The 20,318-nt window shown below is 40.3% G+C and overlaps 1 protein-coding gene across 1 annotated transcript in view; it reads right to left on the bottom strand.

The window, feature by feature from the left end:
* rgmd (RGM domain family, member D) overlaps positions 1–20,318 on the bottom strand; it is an 83,735-nt gene that overhangs the window by 40,191 nt on the left and 23,226 nt on the right. Inside the window, exon 2 of the mRNA XM_028816367.2 lies at positions 18,547–18,706. Within this exon, the coding sequence (XP_028672200.1) occupies positions 18,547–18,572 (26 nt within the window). The 5' untranslated portion in view covers positions 18,573–18,706. The remainder of the gene's footprint in view (positions 1–18,546; positions 18,707–20,318) is intronic.

Raw genomic sequence — 20,318 nt, 5'->3', positions numbered from 1 at the left:
GAAGCCCAAACACAGAATCAAAAATCAATGCGATATTGACGGAAATTTAATTAAAAAAATTGTTTTTATTGACGTTTTACAGTAAAAGTGTAAATTTAAAAAGTATTTGCGTGTTAATTTCAAAGCCAAACGGAACAAAATCATATTACTCAATAAATAACTCTAACACAACATGAAACGTAATTTACTTTCAAATTATTACGTTTCACTATTTTTTAATATTGTTAATTACTTGCTGTATTGTAAAATAGTTAGTTCTATTATGCATATGTAACAATTCCCATGAAGATAAAAATCTGTTTAAACTGTACATCAGCATCCCCATACACGAGCGGTAGAACCGCAAAGAGGCTAGCATATAGCGCAGGCCCGGGGGTTGGCGAGCAAAGCGAGCAGGGGACAAAGCCCCCTAGTATTAGAAGAAAACGAAAAAGAAAGCACATATTGCAGTTCATTCTCCACAATGGTATAGTGAGTACAGTACAAGTGTACATCAGCTAATCTGATCCAAGCAAATACCAGGATCTCAATAATCTCTGCTTAGTCTATATTGAAGGCTACCATATAACCTAAACTGCATGTCTTTGAACATCAGTGAGGAAAACTGAAATACCTGAAGGAAAAATCATGTAGGTGTGGAGAGAAAGTGCAGACACCACATGGACTACAAGCAGGTGTCGGATTTGAACCCAAGACTCTGGATCTGTATGGGTGTGCCAAATCCCAGTAATAACTGGAAGAGCCCATGAACAAGTGGTATGGAAACGCGGCAGGGGGGGATATCAAATGAGGTGATCTGTGCTCAATTAAAGGGCATGATGTGATTTGTATTTTAATATGTTCTTGCTTATCTTGGACTGTGATGATATATTGCGTGTTGGTCAGAATTTCACTATACTGTGTACATGAGACAATGCTGCTGTACCTACTACTGCTACTATTATTGATGTTAGGCAGTCTTCGGTAAAGTCTGCTAATCCTTCAGCCACAGTTAATAATAATGTCAATAAAATGGCTTCCCACTTCCTGCTGTTATATCATATACAATAAAACCAACAGTATGCCCACCATGAAAACAATTATAAATTCCAATAATGCAATTTAAAACACTACTCCTATCTGATTATCCATATTAAGGTGTAAGGCCTACTGATCCTGATTTTTTAAGTCAACAATACATTTGCTTATGTTCACTAAGCATTAATAGCACATTTGTTACTTGTAAAGATACAACTATGGTGTCAACAGTGCTAGAAGAATGTAAGCAAGGAAGAGGGACTTGGAAAGAAATGAAATTGTCTTTCTGCAGCTGGCAATGTGATCAGAGAGTCAACCAGACCATCACTCCTACTTGTCCTCATAAAGCTACTGCTTCAGTCGTCTTGTGCCATCTTATACATTACTCCTGCCATTGGTAATAAAGCAGCCTTATTGTCCACCACCTCTGCCCACTGGATTTCTGACAGCTCTGAATTAACTCTTCATGGGTGACTCATGAACTTCCTACCCATAGACAATACCATCAAGGCTATCGAAATGCACGTACATTTACTCAGAACAAAATGGTAACCACACAGGAGTAATGAAGTACTGTAATCAACCAATATAAATGTGACTAGAGGAAAAAAACAATATGAAAAGCATCAATAAATAACTAGTATCATCAATGCATAGACACATAAACCAATATCAGAACTGCACCTCAACAATTTTAAGACAGAGTCATCATTTATCTCAAGTCGTAAATATGCACTTTCATGCAATAATCACATCCGCACGAATGAACATAATACCCCAATTCCCAGACAGTCGGAACTTAGGTGCGTCCAGTAAGCAGACAAGCTACATACAAATCAAAATAAACCAAGCAATGAAAAATAAATCTTTGCATGTTTTTTTTTATTGTCAATTATGAATCTGGCACCCAAGTCTTAAAATTGTTGAGGTATGGTTCTGATATTACTTTATGGGCCTATGCATTGATGAGGTTAGTGTAGGGCATTCCACAGATGTCCAGTCCAGGATTCTCCTGTGAAGACCCTCATCAGACAAGCAGAACTGGTTCTTAGTCTCATTGCCTTCTCTTTTCAGAAGAACGTTTTTGACCAGGTCAGTAGTGTTGCAATAGATACTAGAATGGGAGCTAGCAATGTCAACATAATCCTTGTTGACTGGGTAGAAGAGCATTTCTTTCCTTCTTACCTGAGCTTTGTATTGATGATTGATGTTGGTGCCACCTCTTGCTCCAGAGGCCAGCTACTTGAATTCATTATGATTTTAGTAGTTTCCATTTATCTTTCTGGTTTAAAGCTGATGTTCCTACCACAACTCTACCATTTTTAGATATCAGTCATTGTATCAGCTTTCCAGGACTTAAAATCTCTCTGTACTATAAGCCCACTGACGTACACAGTTACAGTACCTTCTCTACCTCTCCTTCCATCCCTGGCATACTAAAAGCTCTCTACCTCTTTGGTACCTCCCTAGAATCCACAGTAACGAGGTTGACTTTTGTAATAAAGCACTCAGAATGAAGAGTTTCTTCATCGATAGAGGATATCTTCTCATATCGTGGAGGGGGCCTGCAAACAAGTCAGTAGTAGACATTATAACATCCACTCTATGAGCAGCCTCAATAATGAAACCCTCTATTGAAAAACCCTCAGTAATAATTGTCCCATTACACTCTATCCCACCCAAAGGGCATTAAACAAAACTTCCGCATTTTGCAGACTTATCCTTGCGCAGGAGTCATTTTTGCAAACCCTCCTGTGATGTCCTTCCATCAACCACCTAACGTGCACTCACTTCACAGAGGAGAGTCACATTCCTCACCAGGCACTTTATGCTGTAACAGGTCTGCGGTGTCACTTGTAAATATGTCACCAACAATACCCTTGTATCTGGTTCCTCTGGTAAATTCAATCCTAAACAACGGGCCTCTTGACAGTCTGAAAACCTTATTACTGCATTTCTTGTAGGAAGTATCCAGCCAACACAGGGTGATGGTTAGCGAACCATTTAAAAGAGCATGTTTAAAGCATAAAGAACAAAGACCTTACAAAGTCTATTGTAGAACACCTCACATTCTTTGATCACTGCCATGCTGAGCTTTTTTTTGTTTGTGTTCTTCCACAGGGCTTTAAGGACACTTTCAAAGAAAATCAGAGGAAACTAAGCTCATTCGCAGCCTGTGATTGCACATTTCTCCAGGTCTCAATGACCGACTAACTTTATAATCTTTCCCTTCATCTTCTCTAATGGCAGCTTCTTCTTACCTACTTGTTCCCCCATATTTAACCTGCTCTTTCCTTTCAGTTTCCCACTTGATAAAGATCATACAGCCAGAATTGTGTGCCTATTTCCTTTTCAGTGTGGAAGTAACCTTTAACCTTTATTTTTATATGTATTGATGCTATTGGTTATTCATAGGTGCTTTGTCATGTTGCCTTTGTCTTCTGTTCTTTAACTTAGTATGATATCTACTTTTGCTCTGAAGGTAACTTTGTTATTTGGGCTTCCACATGGCATTGTTCTCTTCCCTTGTCTTTATCTTTCTTCTGTTCTTCTATTCTTCTTTTCTTCTTCTTCTATAATTCTATTCTTCTATTAATAGACAATGCCTCATCATCCATGCTAAACTCACCAGAGAGAAAATGAATCACCCCTTGTGTAAGAGGCAGTACGTACTTCAGATACCACAGAGGGCATCCCAGTATGAATTCCGTCCTACAAACAACCATATCGTGTGCTAAGGGGATCGCAGAGTGAAGGGAAGTAGAGATGTGCCACGTGTGTTTGGTTCTCTCTGTGAAAAATGGTTCACACGGCAGAGGCGAATGATTGGCAAAAAGAGGTTATTCCTTTCAGCTGTGTCAAAGGGCATAGTGTACAAGAACTTGACCACTTTGCAGGTGTGTCAAAGCATAATTTCCAATGGGTCTTCCAGCAGAGTCAGACATTATAGACAGCAGACCTCCTTACTACCAAGCGAAAACAGTCAATGCAGGCCCAGAGTATGCTGTTTCTGAATGAACACTAAGAAGATAACTGCATGCCATGGGTGTGTGGAGCAGAGTACTGCGGAGTAGGTCCTTGCTAACAGTTACTAACAACGCTACAGGGTTAAAATTGATACTGAGCCATAAACACTGAACTGTTGACATCTGAAAACATGTAAACTGGTTTGATGAGTCGACTTTTTGCTTCTACTTGAATGGTGTAAGGCAATGGGTACATCATGAACTGCATTATGGCTTCCATAAGAATTGTGGTCAAAGTGCTGTTGAAGCTCCCTGACGATCAGTTATGAGGAAATGAGTCCTTTGGTTGAGGCGACGATGCACTTAAACCAGAAAGGCTACATTAGGCTTCTGGGCAGCCATGTGTTAATAATTGTGGCTCATCTCCAGAGCGAGCAAAGAATGGCTACCTCAGTCTTCTAAGACGACAATTGACATGAAGAACATTCCGAAGAATTCTCGCATCTCCCCTGGCCCGCAAAATCCTTCAATTTAAATCCCACAGAAAATCTTTGGGACTCTTTGGAGCAACGAATGAAATGCTGGTGGAGCAATTTGACCAATCTGGCCAAAGTGCGGGATTTGATTCTGGAAGAATGGGTGAAAAGTGATGTTACCTACATGTACAAACTGGTGGCGTCTATGCCAGAGAGAGTTGTAGCTGTTCTTTGGTTTTCAATTTTGCCAGGGATGACTACATTTTTGTCGTGTGAGCTTACTACTTGAATAAAATTTTTGCATTTTTAGACCAGGGAAAAACACACACATACAAGCACACGCACGCACACACACACACACACACACACACACACACACTGCTGCCTTGCTTTGTCCACCATTATCTTGTCTTATATTGTATTTTAGTGCTCATAAATCTACTGTGCAAATAAAACCCATCTGAGGACTAGACATAGAGAGAGACAAAGTGACGGCCTCAGACTGAAGGCGCTGGCTTGTGACTCTCATTTGCATAACTTCGACACCATAAATTGGTCTCCCAGAGTGGAGAACTGCACTCTCGACTCCCTTTAGAGATGAAAACTCCATGTCTGCTCCTGGGGGCTTCACAAGTCTGTCAAAGCAATGAAGTGACTGAAGTGTCTGCTGAGGGTGGGGGAGGGGCCTCCTTGTGGTGACACTTGACCCTTTGAGCCACTTAGGTCAGGTAAAGTCCGGTGGCCTGTGTGCTATGTAGACGGCACTAGGCCTGCATTTCTTTGTTTTCTTTGGCTATTGGACAACAGTTTAGGGACAAGGGACACTAGAAAACTAAAGCATGCAAAGCAGATTATTACACCCCAGCAAAGACGGATGGCCTGGTATGGGCTGGGCAACAATGGAGCTTTGGGGATTTCTGTCTCAAGCAATATGGTGTCCCCCCTTAGTCCCTTATTCTCATTTATTATTCTGCTAAAGTTGGAATTCTCAAGAATCTCAGTTAGACCCCCACTCAGCACTTGGCTTAGAAAGCACCAGTGTGAGACTATCAAGAAAATGAACATTCTGAAGAACGAAGCTGTAAATGCAGATTAGAGTTCAGTGGTCATCAAAAGGAGAAGCATGGGCTGGTCAAACATCCAGGTGAGTACTGTCCATCACCAACAAAAGAGAGAAAAGAACGCTGGGTGAGGGAGAGCTGGACGTCTGAGGCCTAGAGCAGAGGGGGAGGGTGGGCTGGCTGGCTGGCCGACTACATGTGATGTCATCCGCATAAATCCTGACTTGGAAGGGAAGAGATCCGTCTCAACAGCCGGGCGAGCTCTGATGGCTCACGATTTATGGCCCATGTTTCATCACTGAGCTATTCTCTCTGTGCTGCGGTTTTCTCTGCAAGCCACTTTCTTCTTTTGCAGGAATGGTGAGGGCCGTCAGCTCCGCTCCTGTTTTATTTGATTTTTTTTTTACTTTTTGTTTGATCGCAAACCTGTGTGCCTTTCCTTGGTGATGGCTGCCAATTTTCCAAAACTTTCAGGGATGAGGTGGAGGGGGAGGGGATGGGGAGCACAAGATGGAAAAGGCCTTGCTGGTAGAGCGTGATGAGAATAAACATCTTCCAGCTGTCACAGCGCAAGCCTGCAGTTTGCTTTCTTCTCATGCACTGTTTGACAGCTGCTGAGCTGTTTTTAATGAAAACTCTTCTAATAGTGTGCCATTTGTTTTTCTCTTTATGCTTATCTGGGTCCTCTGACTGTGACCATAAGTGCAACAGGTGTGATAGGTCAACTGATGATGACTTTCCAGGATATGGAGCAGCCTTATGATGACCACCTAATGTCACCAGGCTGGGGACCCCTGATCCTTGTCTCCTTGTCTTACCCAAATAATCTGATAACTCCAAGTAGCAATTTTATAAAACTCTAAAATGAGGCTCTCTGATCTTTGTCTCCTTGTGTCCCGCAAGTAAGATGTTGACTCTGAGTCTGCTGATCTCTCCAAGCTGAAAGTCTGTGATATTAACCTTCAAGATGAGCCTCTCCCACCAGAAGCAGCAACCTGAGTTCTTCCTCCATGGACCTGAGCTGAGAATGACCCACAAGATGAAGTCTTCTAAATTGGGATTAATTTACACAGCACACAGTGTTTCCTTGAAGCTGTCATCTTTATCTCTATGTTTCTCTCTATGCCAATGGAGTTTAGTGTTATACTAGGGGGCTCCGCCCCCTGCTCGCTTCGCTCGCCAACCCCTGGTGTTGGGAATGACAAAGAGCGTGATGTATGAATGAGATATAGAATAGTGTGAAGGTGTAGATGATGCAAATAGAAAGCAAACAATAAAGTGTGTGGCACAGTGTAAAGGTTTATTTGAAAATTTCTTTGTACACGCCGTTTAAGTGTAAAAGGTAATTCCAGCTCAGAACTTGTAAGGTCATTTAAGATGGTTATTGTTGTGATCAGAGTCAAGTTTGTCAGAGCTTAGAAAGAGTTGTGTCTCTCCAGGAAGTAATGGAATGACTTGGGTATTTATGTTTTCCACATTAATATTTTTTGGACATAATATAGTGCGTTGTGTTTAAAGGGGCATTTGGTCTAATGAGATTGCTGTTCCAAATCTGTCTGTAACTAAGTCTTCACAGATAAAGGCTTGAGGAATTGTAATAATATGTGGCTGAAGTCCATCTGTATTGGTGAGTGTACCATCTCTCAGTTGTAATAAGCAATTGTTATGATCTGGTTCTGGACATCGCATCTTTTTTACTAACTGTATCTTTTGAAAGCAATGCCAATTGTCTGCGTATTTTAAGGTGCACTGAACAATAGCTGAGTGCATGGCATCTGGAAGAATAGCTAATCACTGTCTAAAATCTCCTCCTCATAAAAGTACCTTTCCTCCAAATGGAATATTATTATTCATAAACGTTTGTAGAAGTTTATGAATGGTGTTGAGTAAGTGACTTCATGCCATTGTACATTCATCAATAAACAACATTTTTTCAAGACGGATGTGACGTGCAGTGCCACCGTTAATGTTCATAGTGGATACCGATTTGTAGGATCTAATGTAGTTGATAAAGATTTCACTTTCAGGTACATCGTCAGTTATAAGCTTCTGTAGATATTCAGTATATGAATGTAAAGAAGGTTAGTCTAATTTGACCCTTTTGACAACAACGTGTAAATGTATAACTTGTATTGCCAGTTATTTCTTCAGGGAAGTGAACTGAATGACAATGATTGCAAATGACATTCATTAATCCGAATGAATTTTCCTGGTGTATGTTTTGCTTGTGCCATTTGAGAGGCGCGTTGTTGCATGTGTAGTATTTGGGACGTGTTGTTTTGGAGCTGTAATCGATTTGCCTGTGCTGTGTGAGAAGCCCGTTGTAGCCTTCGCTGCCATTAACGTATGTCTGAGACGGGAGGTGTTTCGTTTTGAATCCGTGCCTGTTGTGATGTAGCACTTTGATTGATAGTTTGCGTCATGTGGATCTAGGATGTAGATTTGTGCATATTTGTGTTGTTGATTTGTTTCAGGGTGCACTGTTCCAATGCGATGCAGTATTTGTGCACATATGCGAAAGCAGTATGGGCCATTGCCTTTTGGTGGCTTGTGTCCCGTCCGGTGCCTGTAGGGGGGGGGGGGGGGGGGGGGGGGCCTTGCTGTTGTGCGCGAGCCTTTTTTTTTTTTTTTTGGGTCTAGTTTCGTGTGCAATGTGTTTCGTGCTTTGCTTGCGTTTGAATACTTTTTTATGTGCCTTTTCCTTTTTTCGGTGCTCTTTGCGCCTCATTTCTCCATTTTTCCTGTGCTCACTCCTTTTTTCTCAGTTGTAATAAGTAATTGTTATGATTTGGTTCTGGACATCGTATCTTTTTTACTAACTGTATCTTTTGAAAGCAATGCCAATTGTCTGCGTATTTTAAGGTGCACTGAACAATAGCTGAGTGCATGGCATCTGGAAGAATAGCTAATCACTGTCTAAAATCTCCTCCTCATAAAAGTACCTTTCATCCAAATCGAATATTATTATTCATAAACGTTTGTAGAAGTTTATGAATGGTGTTGAGTAAGTGACTTCATGCCATTGTACATTCATCAATATAAAGTATCTATCTATCTATCTATCTATCTATCTATCTATCTATCTATCTATCTATCTATCTATCTATCTATCTATCTATCTATCTATCTATCTATCTATCTATCTATCTATCTATCTATCTATCTATCTATCTATCTATCTATCTATCTATCTATCTAATTAACATTTTTTCAAGACGGATGTCACGTGCAGTGCCACCGTTAATGTTCATAGTGGATACCGGATCTAATGTAGTTGATAAAGATTTCACTTTCAGGTACATCGTCAGTTATAAGCTTCTGTAGATATTCAGTATATGAATGTAAAGAAGGCAGTCTAATTTGACCCTTTTGACAACAACGTGTAAATGTATTACTTGTATTGCTAGTTGTTTCTTCAGGGAAGTGAACTGAATGACAATGATTGCAAATGACATTCATTAATCCGAATGAATTTTCCTGGTGTATATTTTGCTTGTGCCGTTTGAGAGGCGCGTTGTTGCATGTGTAGTATTTGGGACGTGTTGTTTTGGAGCTGTAATCGATTTGCCTGTGCTGTGTGAGAAGCCTGTTGTAGCCTTCCTTGCCGTTAACGTATGTCTGAGACGGGAGGTGTTTCGTTTTGAATCCGTGCCTGTTGTGATGCAGCACTTTGATTGATAGTTTGCGTCATGTGGATCTAGGATGTAGATTTGTGCATATTTGCGCTGTTGATTTGTTTCAGGGTGCACTGTTCCAATGCGATGCAGTATTTGTGCACATATGTGAAAGCAGTATGGGCCATTGCCTTTTGGTGGCCTGATATTTACTCCGTTAGATGCAAAAGCAAATGAACTATTGTAGGATCTAATGCAGTTCATAAAGTTTTTACTTTTAGGTACATCGTTAGTTAGAAGCTTTACTTGAGCTTTGCGTTTTTGGAGTCGAGACATTTTTTCTTTTAGAAATATGGATAAGTAATAAGGAGTATTGCACTCACTGTTAATATGGAGCCTTTTCTGCGGTTGAACGGTTAATAGTGCCTTATTGTAATGAGATCCACCAATGCTGACACCTATGCTGTCTAGTGTGAAGGTGTTGACGTTCACTTTAGAATATGTGGCTTTGGGTGTCACTTCTTATGGATGTGTGTGTGGGGGGGCTGAGGATTGTTGTTGCGCGAGCGTCTTCTTTCTTTTTGTGTTCCTGTGTCTTGTTGAATCCCCCTCTTTGTGTGTGTCCCGTCCGTTGCTTGTAGGGTGTGTGGGGTGGTTTTGTGTTCTTTTTTTTGTGTTCCATGGGCTTGTTGAATCCCCCTCTTGGTGTGTGTCCTGTCCGGTGCCTGTGGGGGGTGGGTGGGTGTTGCCTTGCTGTTGTGTGCGAGCCTCTTTTTTTTTTTTTTTTTTTTTTTTTTGGGTCTAGTTTCGTGTGCAATGTGTTTCGTGCTTTGCCTGCATTTGACTACTTTTTTATGTGCCTTTTCCTTTTTTCGCTGCTCCTTGCGCGTCATTTCTCCTTTTTTGTCTTTTTTCTGTGCTCACTCCTTTTTTCTGTGGTCTTGTCCGTCTCTCGCGGCCCCTCATCTGCCTCTCGCGGCCTCTTTTGTCCCCCTCTCGCGGCTCCTCATCCGCCTCTCGCGGACTCTTTGTGCGCCTGCGCAGTACGTCTTTTTGCAGCTACGGCCCATGGCCGGATGTGCCTGCGTCCATCATCCGGTTTAGCATTCTCGGTTAGTAATATGGATAATAATATGGATACAGTAGGACTCTTCACACAAATTTAGAAATATAATAGAGGATCAGAAATACACCTAACTGTACAAGACTGACACACAAATATCAAGATAAATAAATGCTTATATACGGTTTGGTAAGGTTTAATTAAGATTACATTGAAGACATTCTAGACTAGATACAGCTAACAAAGTTAATGGGCAATCGTGAAATCAGAAGAATCAGACTGCAGCTTACCTAGGCCAGCCATCCACCCTTACACAATGGCAGACACCCCAGGCTGAAGTCCATAGCTGAAGTACAATGTGATGGTAAGGGACTGTGGCAGGAGCCATTGACATTTAAGGTTCATCTATCTATCTATCTATCTATCTATCTATCTATCTATCTATCTATCTATCTATCTATCTATCTATCTATCTATCTATCTATCTATCTATCTATCTATCTATCTATCTATCTATCTATCTATCTATCTATCTATCTATCTATCAATCACACATTGCTTTCTGAGGGTCTTGAGTGTTGCTCAGTCAACATAAAATGATTTATCGAGGCTCCGATCACTTTCCTCTCATGTTTTTGGTGGTCCTTGCAACTCTTTCCTCTTCTCACTCCCAGTTCTTATATGTCCTTTTACCAGCTGCATATGTACCCTTTTTGTTATAACAGTTATGGGATTTGACTCTGCTAAACATCCATCTAACCGTCCATTTAATTTAATTCAAGGTTTCAATCTATTCCTGCAGCATGTGACCAAATTGTGTTTTGTTTTTATTTAATTAAGAAGGCCCAACTTGTAATTGTAAGACTGACCGGAGTCAACTGAAAAGTACAGGTTTGTTACATACAGTAGAGTTAATCCAGAAAGTGTTATTAAGATAGCAATGAATTAATACCAGAAGTAGTGATGAGTGAAATAATTCCAAAATTTGTGTTCACTGCAAAACTTTGTCTTACACGTCCATACAAAAATTTCTGAAACAGTGAAATTCATGCAATCTGCAACAAGAAGAAATGTGTTTAGTTCTTGTTGCATTACATTTTACATGCATTCGCATACATTAGTTTCATATGTTTGACTATCATTTAGGATTTAAATAAAGATTGTTAGTGCAAAAAAATCACCAGACTCATTTCTCATCTTATGTATTGTAAGCATTTTGTTTAGTCACCAGATGTATTCTGTTAGTATGATGCCCACTTTGCCAATTTTGATGACAGTCTTGGTGATCACAATCTAGGAATGAAATACAGAAATGAATATTGGAGGTTCTACTGCTCTTAGAGATGTGTATACTCGACTCCTTCTGCATGAATCAAGAAACAGGAAAAGGAACTTGCTAGGTAATGGTGGGAAGAGTAATTTCCTGTGTGTGAGTTGTTCTGTGGAGGTAAACACAGTAAAGTGGTGTGCTTTGGTGTATCCTCATGTGCAAAGTATTTTTTTAAACATACCAGTCTCCTCTGGAATGATGGGAACGAGGGGTATAAATAAATGTAATTTCACCAAGGTGCTACAGATTATATGCATGGGTGAATAAGGATTTATTCCTTGTTTTACACCTCAAAACTTTTTAATGAGTTTTGCATTTTGCATTTGCAATATTGTTTGCATAGCAGATTTTAGTGGTCACAAAACTGTCTATGAATCAAAACTTGTTTGCTCATCACTAATCAGAAGTGCTCAAGAAGAATTTTTGCTGTTATTCTTTTAGTTTCCAAGTGGTTTTCTTTATCCTTACGTAAAAGTACCGATAAAGATTGTGCTTTAGGCTCTTTTTCCTAAATAGGCATCACCCATTGACATGCAAAATGTGCAGAATGTGCCATGATAACACAATATGACATCATCAAAGCAGTGACAAAAAAAGGAAACAATAAATTAATTAATTTTTAAAGAAATTAAACATGGAAAAATACCCAGAAAAGCAGCAAATTACATTTAATCTGAAAATCTTGACACAACACTGGAGTCAAGCCAAGAACTTTCCCTGGAGGGAGCATCTGCCAAGGATCTGACATGAAGTTTGAAATGAGGACATTTACTTAGCAGAGGAGGAACACAACTACAGCAAAACGTTGCAAATACTGGGTGCACTAAACAGGGAGAGCATTGCTGGCCAGGCGCTCTGTTTCACATCTCTTCCCTGTCGCGTCCACTATTGCTTTTATCAGGTGATCCACACTTCCTTTTATATCTCTGCCTCTGCCTCTGGGCTTAGGAGTCACTCCAAAGGACAGTGGTAATCATGGAGTACCTCCACGTTGTGACCACTGGGCATATTGTACAATCTAAGCCTTACTGTATTTTGTGCAAAATACTTTGGTACAATGTGTGCTCACACCTTGGACCCCTGAAGGAATGGATCATGATGATGAGAGGTTCATTACTAGAATGGTCAAGAATCAAGCCTGTGTCTTCTGTGTGTGGAAGGTCCTATTTTTTACACAACCTTGTTGCCATATGTCATTTTAGGTTTGAAAATATTAGCAGTCATGATGTCATAATGGAGCAGTGGTTAACACTTCAGCTTCAGAATCCAGGCTTTCAATCCAATATTGGACACTATCTGTGTGGAATCTGCACGTTTTACCAATGGCTGTCTATTTGCTTAAATTCCACATCCCAGAAGAAGGCTAAGTGCGGAGTATAAATCCATCCAGCATAAGTAAGTTTGTCCTGTGATGGACTGTTACCCAGTCCAGGGCTGACCGCTGTGTGTCCCATGTGTCAATGGCTACTTTGGCTCCTGCCTCTTTCAACAAGAAAGTGTGAACTGTTACTTATCAACTCTATTTGGAAATGCTTTTCACTTTTAATTACTTACAAGGGGGTTCATCAACCCCCCAAACCCCCCCCCCCCACCACCCTGCACTACACACCACTTCTCGTCTCTGTCACTAGCGTTGTGAAGAGGGGGGCTGAACGCACCCCAAGGAGACGCAGTCACTCCTCTGAAACCCCCTCTTAAATGGTGATACAATGGGAAACAAATACAGTTTTTTTTACCTCCTCTTTGCTTGATCAGCTGCTGGCTTGCTGCTGCTGTGCTGTGTGATCTGCATCTTGCGTGGTGCTTCAAACATTTAAAAGCCTGTACAGCAGCTGTCCTACTATTTGTCTTTTATTTCCAGTCCCAGGTGTGGTTAAATCTCTTAGCACAAAGTCTCGTTTCGCGGGACGTGAGTTCTTGATATTTTTTAATTTATAATTTTAAAATGGAATAAGAATCTGAAAATCTATCGAAATTCTGAAAAGAATGATACCAAACATATATATATATATGTAGGTTTTAGAAATAAACCTGATTTAGGGGTGACAAAAAACATGACATTAAAAACATGACATAAAATCATTGCCCAAAATCGTTGCACTTTTAGGCTTGAATTTTATATATACTGTATATATAGAGTAGATTATTTTTTTCTCAGTTTGTGTTGGTTGCTTTTTAGCAGGAACCAACTGGGTTCTTTAGGTGTTATTATGTGATGGTCAGGACTTTACTAAGTATGTGGGAAGTTCCAAGGAGGATGATCTTCTGCACCTGGATGGCACTAACTTTATCTGACAGTTCATCAAGATATTTTTGGAAACTTAGTGGAGAAGTTTCATGTCTAGACTTACACAAACCTTTGTGTTCCACATATTCAAAATCTTAATGTCAAGGTTTTCATCTTTGCTAAGTTTTTCTACCTCTTTGACTGAGATGTTTGCGTAATCTAGAATGGCTATGTTGATGAGCAGATACAATATGATAAAATACAATTTATTTTTGTATAGCCCAAAATCACACAAGAAGTGCCACAATGGGCTTTAACAGGCCCTACCTCTTGACAGCCCCCCAGCCTTGACTCTCTAAGAAGACAGGGAAAAACTCCCAAAAAAAAACCTAGTAGGAAAAAATGGAAGAAACTTTGGGAAAGGCAGTTCAAAGAGAGATATCGCCTCTTGTTTCTGTCGTGGAGAATGATGCTCCACAGTTGACTCCAGTTGTACTGTTTGATCGGTGTTCACAGCCATATCATATATAATGGTGGTGTTCTCCATCTTTTCAACTTTTTCATGCTGATGATCGCACCAGTGATATGGCACTGGTAGGCCATGTTCACAGAGCATTGACCAGTGCAAGTAGCTTACTATCCAACTGTAACAACAAGTGTATTTTTATGGCTCTAGCAATAAGCATCCAAAAAAAATATGACTGATGTGCTCTTCATGTTGCTGGCATATCCTGCGCTTGCTATCAACTTCCATCTAGAGAATATTGTTCTAATGGTAGTGTGTGTTTAGTGCCTGACCGTAAGCTACCATGAAGAGACTGTCAGACCCTTCAGCCAAGACCTTTGCAGCCCTCTAAAGGTCAGTTTCTTGTCTACATATTTGTTCAATGTCTGTATGTAGAACTGACCATGGAGTGATTTTGACAAGAAGTTGTTGACTTTTCTGTTGATAAGCAAAGGTTTCATCCTGCTCTTAATGGTCTTGAGACTAGATGTTATAGTCCAGGGACAATTTAATATAAATTATTTTGTTCATATTACAGCAGGAGTGCAGGAATGTTAAAGAGCACATTCAAAACCAACACAGTGAATCAGAGGCAGGGATTGAATTGGAATCCCTGCAATGCCATGGACAGATCTCCACTGCACCACACAATCTTTATAAACTCAGTCATAGTGTGTCCAAAGAATATAACTGCATGCATTACAGTATAACTGCATGCTTTCTTCAAGATTCTAAAAACTTGCATGTTAAGTGAATCAGTGACTATACTGTACATTAGACCCATCTTGGTCTTGTGTGGGTGAAACTGAGCCAGAAAGCAGGCCAGACATCATGCCAGGCAGCCTGACTGCCTACTTCAAGGGTTGGCTTCAGCATATACCAGCCCAAATGGACTTTGCTGTCAAAAGTGCAAATATCTATCTATATAATCAAGCACTAATGTGTATTTGTCCAAATCCTCAGAGCAATCTCATTGGTCAGTTTGGCTTTGGTGCTATTGGTCAGTTTCACTTTGGTTTCTCAGTCAAACGTAATCAAGACAGAATGCAGCAGGCAGGGACAGACATAGGAGGATCACTGAGAGCTTCCTTCAAACATGGGAAGTAAACACTCTGAGTTTCACCGTACTGGCACCTTTTCTTGGCATACCAGTGAATACTGGCAGCTCTTTATGAAGCTTCACACTGGACCACCCGCTACCTCCAAATATTTAATTGAATGTCACTAACAGAAATAGAGCACAATCAGTAATTTGGTTCCACTTGGTTTCAAGTACTGACTACCATTATTGCTATAACTACTTTAATTACTAGTACTACTACAACCGATTCTGCTACTATGATAAATACTGCCACTACTACTGTTACTACCACAACTACTGTTACTGCTACAACTACTACAATTACTACTACTACAATTACTGCTAATACAACTACCTACTGTTACTAATACAACTACAGTAAGTATGATTTTAACTGCTACTACTCCTACTACTACAATTACTAAGATTATTACTACTACTGCTACAGCTACTGTTACCACTACTATGACCATGACTATTATTACTACTACTACCACAACTAGTAAGTCTACTATTACTATTGCTACTACTATGACTACTACTACTGCTTTTGCTACTACAGTAACTACTGCTACTGCTACAGCTACTGTGACTACTAAGACTACTACTACCTACTACTTCTGTAAATATTGCTATTTCAATAACCGCAACCACTGCTACGACTACACTATTACAACTACTAGTACTTCTACAACTACTATGACTATTAGTACTACTACAACAACTACTACTACTACTTTTACTACCACAACCACTGCTACTACTGCTACTATTACAACTACTTCAATTATCACTACTACTACTACTATTACTGTTACTACCACAACCACTGCTACTAGTGTTACTATTACAACTACTACAATTATCACTACTACTACTACTACTACTACTACTACTACTACTACTACTATTATTGTTACTACCACAACCACTGCTACTAGTGCTACTATTACAACTACTACAATTATCACTACTACTAGTACTACTACTACTACTACTACTACTACTACTACTACTACTACTACTTCTACTACCACAACTACTGCTATTACTACTACTATTACAACTACTACAATTATCACTACTACTACTGCTACTACCACAAGTACTGCTACTACTACAATTAGTATAACTACTATCACATCTACTATAACTACTACCACAACTGCTAATAGTACTTGGTGCTCGGTCTTCACAACCCTGACCAAGTACAACCACAACAACAACAGCAACATTTATTTCTAAAGCACATTTTCATACACAGCTCAAATTGCTTTACATAATGTTGCAAGAAAAGAATCACAAATCAAAATTAGCTTGGATGGATGGATGAATAGATGGATACTTGATTCTAAATTTGTTAGGTGGACAATTGCAATATATAAGTGGTAGTTATGAGTCTTAACTTAGAAAGAATATTCTCAGGTGCTGCTTTTGTAAGTCAATGAAGACCGCTTATGTCCTAAAACATCAGGATTACAAGTTTCCAGCTTTTCTATGTTATTGTGTACTAGCCATCCCTTGCGGATTCACCCATGTAGAAGTGAAACAGGACAGTGAGGAGGGCCCTGCCTGGCTCCTCACTCCTGAAGTTATGCATCTCCCTCCCCTCAGCCTGCAGCTTCTGTCTCGGGTTATCGTGAATATATCGCTCTTGCAAACGGACTATGATTCTTAGCGTGATGAGAGAAGTATCAAAATCAAATGGAATGTTCAAGCAAATTATAGAAAAAAACCCAATCTAAATCTGTTAAGTAGTTCTCTCATTCACTAGCTAAGCGGATGTATGATACGCCCTGAGGCTGACGCATGAGTGAGAAGGGCCTCGTCTACCTCCCCTTGGTCCGCTGCATGTCTCTCTTGGAATCGCGCAAATAAATTGGTACCGCAAGCGAACTGTAATACATAGCACAATGAGAGAGTCGCAAAATCAACCGGAATGTTCAAGCAAATTATAGAAAAAAATCCGATCTAAATCTGTTAAGTAGTTCTCTCGTGAAAAGCGAACAGACAGACAGATGTTGGATTTTATGTATATAGAGATGTTCCTTGTTTCAGACACAAGTCAACACGGATACTGAAAATGAATAAAACTCGTATCATGCTATTATTGAATTTCTAACACCAAAGGTCGATATACCTTAAGAGATTCCTTCCATCTCAGCCAATGTGCACCAGGACCAAGCCCCTTCATAGGTCACAGTCAAGAGATGGACTGCAGAATTCTGCCATGGACAATGACCCAAGGTCTGGCTGGCCTTTTAAACTGATGAAACAAAGAATTCATCGGCCACTGTGGAGCAAATTGTAGTGGGGAACAGAAGAGTGATGCATGGTGCGTGAGGTAGCAGACACTATAGGGATTAGTTACGGGTCATTTGAAGCCATTCTTTATGAGAAGGGTTTGTGCACTTTGGGTGTCCAGAATGTTGACTCACCCTATCCAGTGTTCCAAGGACGCTCTCGAGCTAATGAATTTAGATTAGGAAAATTTTAAGAAGTATGTTTTAGCTGGGGATAAAGCTTTGAAACAGGACTTTGAGCCATGGTCCAAAACCAAATAATAATCTAAACAACAGAAGCTTTGAGATTTTTCCAACACCATACAAATTCAAGGCCCAAGCCAGTGCCAGCAAAATGACGTGCACAATTTTTCATATGTTGAAAGTGTGGTCCTTATTAATTGCAGGCTTCAAAATGCTCACATTATAAAAAAAAATCAAAATTATGTTGATACACTTAAGAGTATGGGGTAGTCGATCAAGGACAAAGAGAAAGGAGAGTCATTGACCATCTGCTGAACAACAAAGCCCTCACTCTAAAGGCTGCTCTAAAATATTGAGTGTTCAGACAAATTCGACAACCACTTTTATCTCCACACCTGGCCCTGTGTGACCACCACCTGCTCTCTAGTCCGCAGGATGAAGACAACAAGTCAGCCACCGAAAGTGGGTGCTAAAAAGACCAAACGTTATATCTGAGTGGCACAGCAAAGCTTCATTAATGTTCAGATGAGAGCAGCAGTGTTCACAGGGAATGAGAAATGAAACTTGTATGATTGTACTGATGTTACCTTAGTAGGCCAGGCGCAATACTTTATAAATTACTATAACATCCAAGCTAATGGTAACCAGAAAAAATAACACCTTTGATGGTGCTGTGAAAAGTTGCAGCTCGTAAAGTGAAGTCAAAGGCCATTTACTCACATATCAATATCCTTGGCTGAGTCCATGAGAGGATTTAAGAAGAAAGACGTTTGGGCTGAGAATGGCCAGAAGAACCTCGTGAGTACTGACTTCTTTGATGATGAGGACACCAGTTGTCTCCGTGTCCAATGTTTCTCACCAAACTGGTCAACAGCAGTGGCTGAAAGAGCAAAAGGGATATAAAATGTCAATCTAATGATCTTAAAACCTTTAATTGCTTCCTCCATAGAATAACATTCACTGAGGCAAGGAAGAACCCTCTGCCAATAGAGTAAAGGATGAACCCGGCACACAAAGGATTAATGTGTCCAGGTGCCCGCTAGCTCAGGTGCATGGCAAAGATGGCTTCTCAGTGTAAATGTATTGAGTTACACAATGCACAATACTTTGTTCAACTCGTGCAACGCTTGAGCAAACGGCTGGGATGCACCAGGTAGAATGGGAAGTGGGACATTTCTTCTGACACTGTATTGCTTGTTCTAATACAAAAGAAAATGAGGTCAGCTGGGTAAAATTAGCCACTGGCCTCACGGATGCCAAACTAGTGAGAAGGAACGGCTGGTTTCTATTTGTGCTTTTTGAGTAATGTGGAAAGGAATGGACGCTGGGAAGAGAAAGAACGTAAAGTGAGGTGAGTGGGAGAGAAGAGAACAAGAGAGAAACTAAATAAAAGAAAGTATGGAATAATAACAAGACAATCAGAAAAAGGGAAGGAGGTGGACGACAATGATAGGGAAGGTGGAAAAGAATAGGAGGGCAGCAAATACAGCAGAGTTTCAGGATCACAGCAACTGAAGGAGCACTTGGTGGTCTTTTCCATGTTTTTCACTTTCTTTGATTTTCATTTGTTTAGCTTATTACATTAACTTCTCCCTTTCATGGCCGGACAAACCTTTCAACTCTCTCTGTATACACAGGAATAAAGTCATACCGTGAGCCCCCAAAAACTCTGCAGTCAGCCCCCACTGGCCTCTCCGATGGCTAGAAGGCGACTCTAGGTGTGAGGCAGTGAAAGCGCCAAGCCCCCGACGTGATAAGATCTGCTGATCTCCTCTCAGGCCTGTCAAGCCAGAATGATTGATGCCTGTCAGCAGGGTGTGAGGTTTGGACTTTAAGGGGCCCAAAGACTTGACCTTAACGGTGCCAAACAGGCCTTGTTTTATCATGCCGAATTCACAGAGCAGTTCAAGGGTAATGTAATATTCATGTGGGACACAGACATGCATTGAAAGCAGCCAAAAGCGCATATTGGCATTTCGGATACATAACAACAACAGCAACATCATTTAGAATCATTCAATCAATAGGCCAACCATGTCAAATCAATCATAGGATCTTCCAATGCACATGATGTATGGTCAGTCATAGAATCACTGAATCGATATGCCCACAGTGTAAAATCAATTGTGGAATCATTCAATCAATGTGCTCATGATGTCAAATCAATCAGTTTTATGTAGCCCCTTGTAAGCAAGCACCTTCAGAAGGTGCCATCCCATTAACCAAATGAGACATTCTGGCCATTCAGTAATTCAGTTTCTGCCATAATAAGCACAACGTCTCAGTAATATTAAAACAGGCTTAGAGGGAGTTGTTGGCCTCCACAGTGCAATCCATAATTGAAAAGGTGTAGTAAAATCAAAAGTACCCTGTGCGCTTTGGGTTGGCATTGTTGGGCTTTTTTGTGTGGCCTTAGCATGTTTTCCCTGAATTCATGAGGGGTTTGTCCAGAATTTTACTCTGTTTACATAAAGATATACAGGTAGGTTATT

Source organism: Erpetoichthys calabaricus, chromosome 12 (genome assembly GCF_900747795.2).
Source record: "Erpetoichthys calabaricus chromosome 12, fErpCal1.3, whole genome shotgun sequence".
NCBI classification, from domain to species: Eukaryota; Metazoa; Chordata; class Cladistia; order Polypteriformes; family Polypteridae; genus Erpetoichthys; species Erpetoichthys calabaricus.
This window is presented reverse-complemented; position numbering and strand designations above follow the sequence as displayed.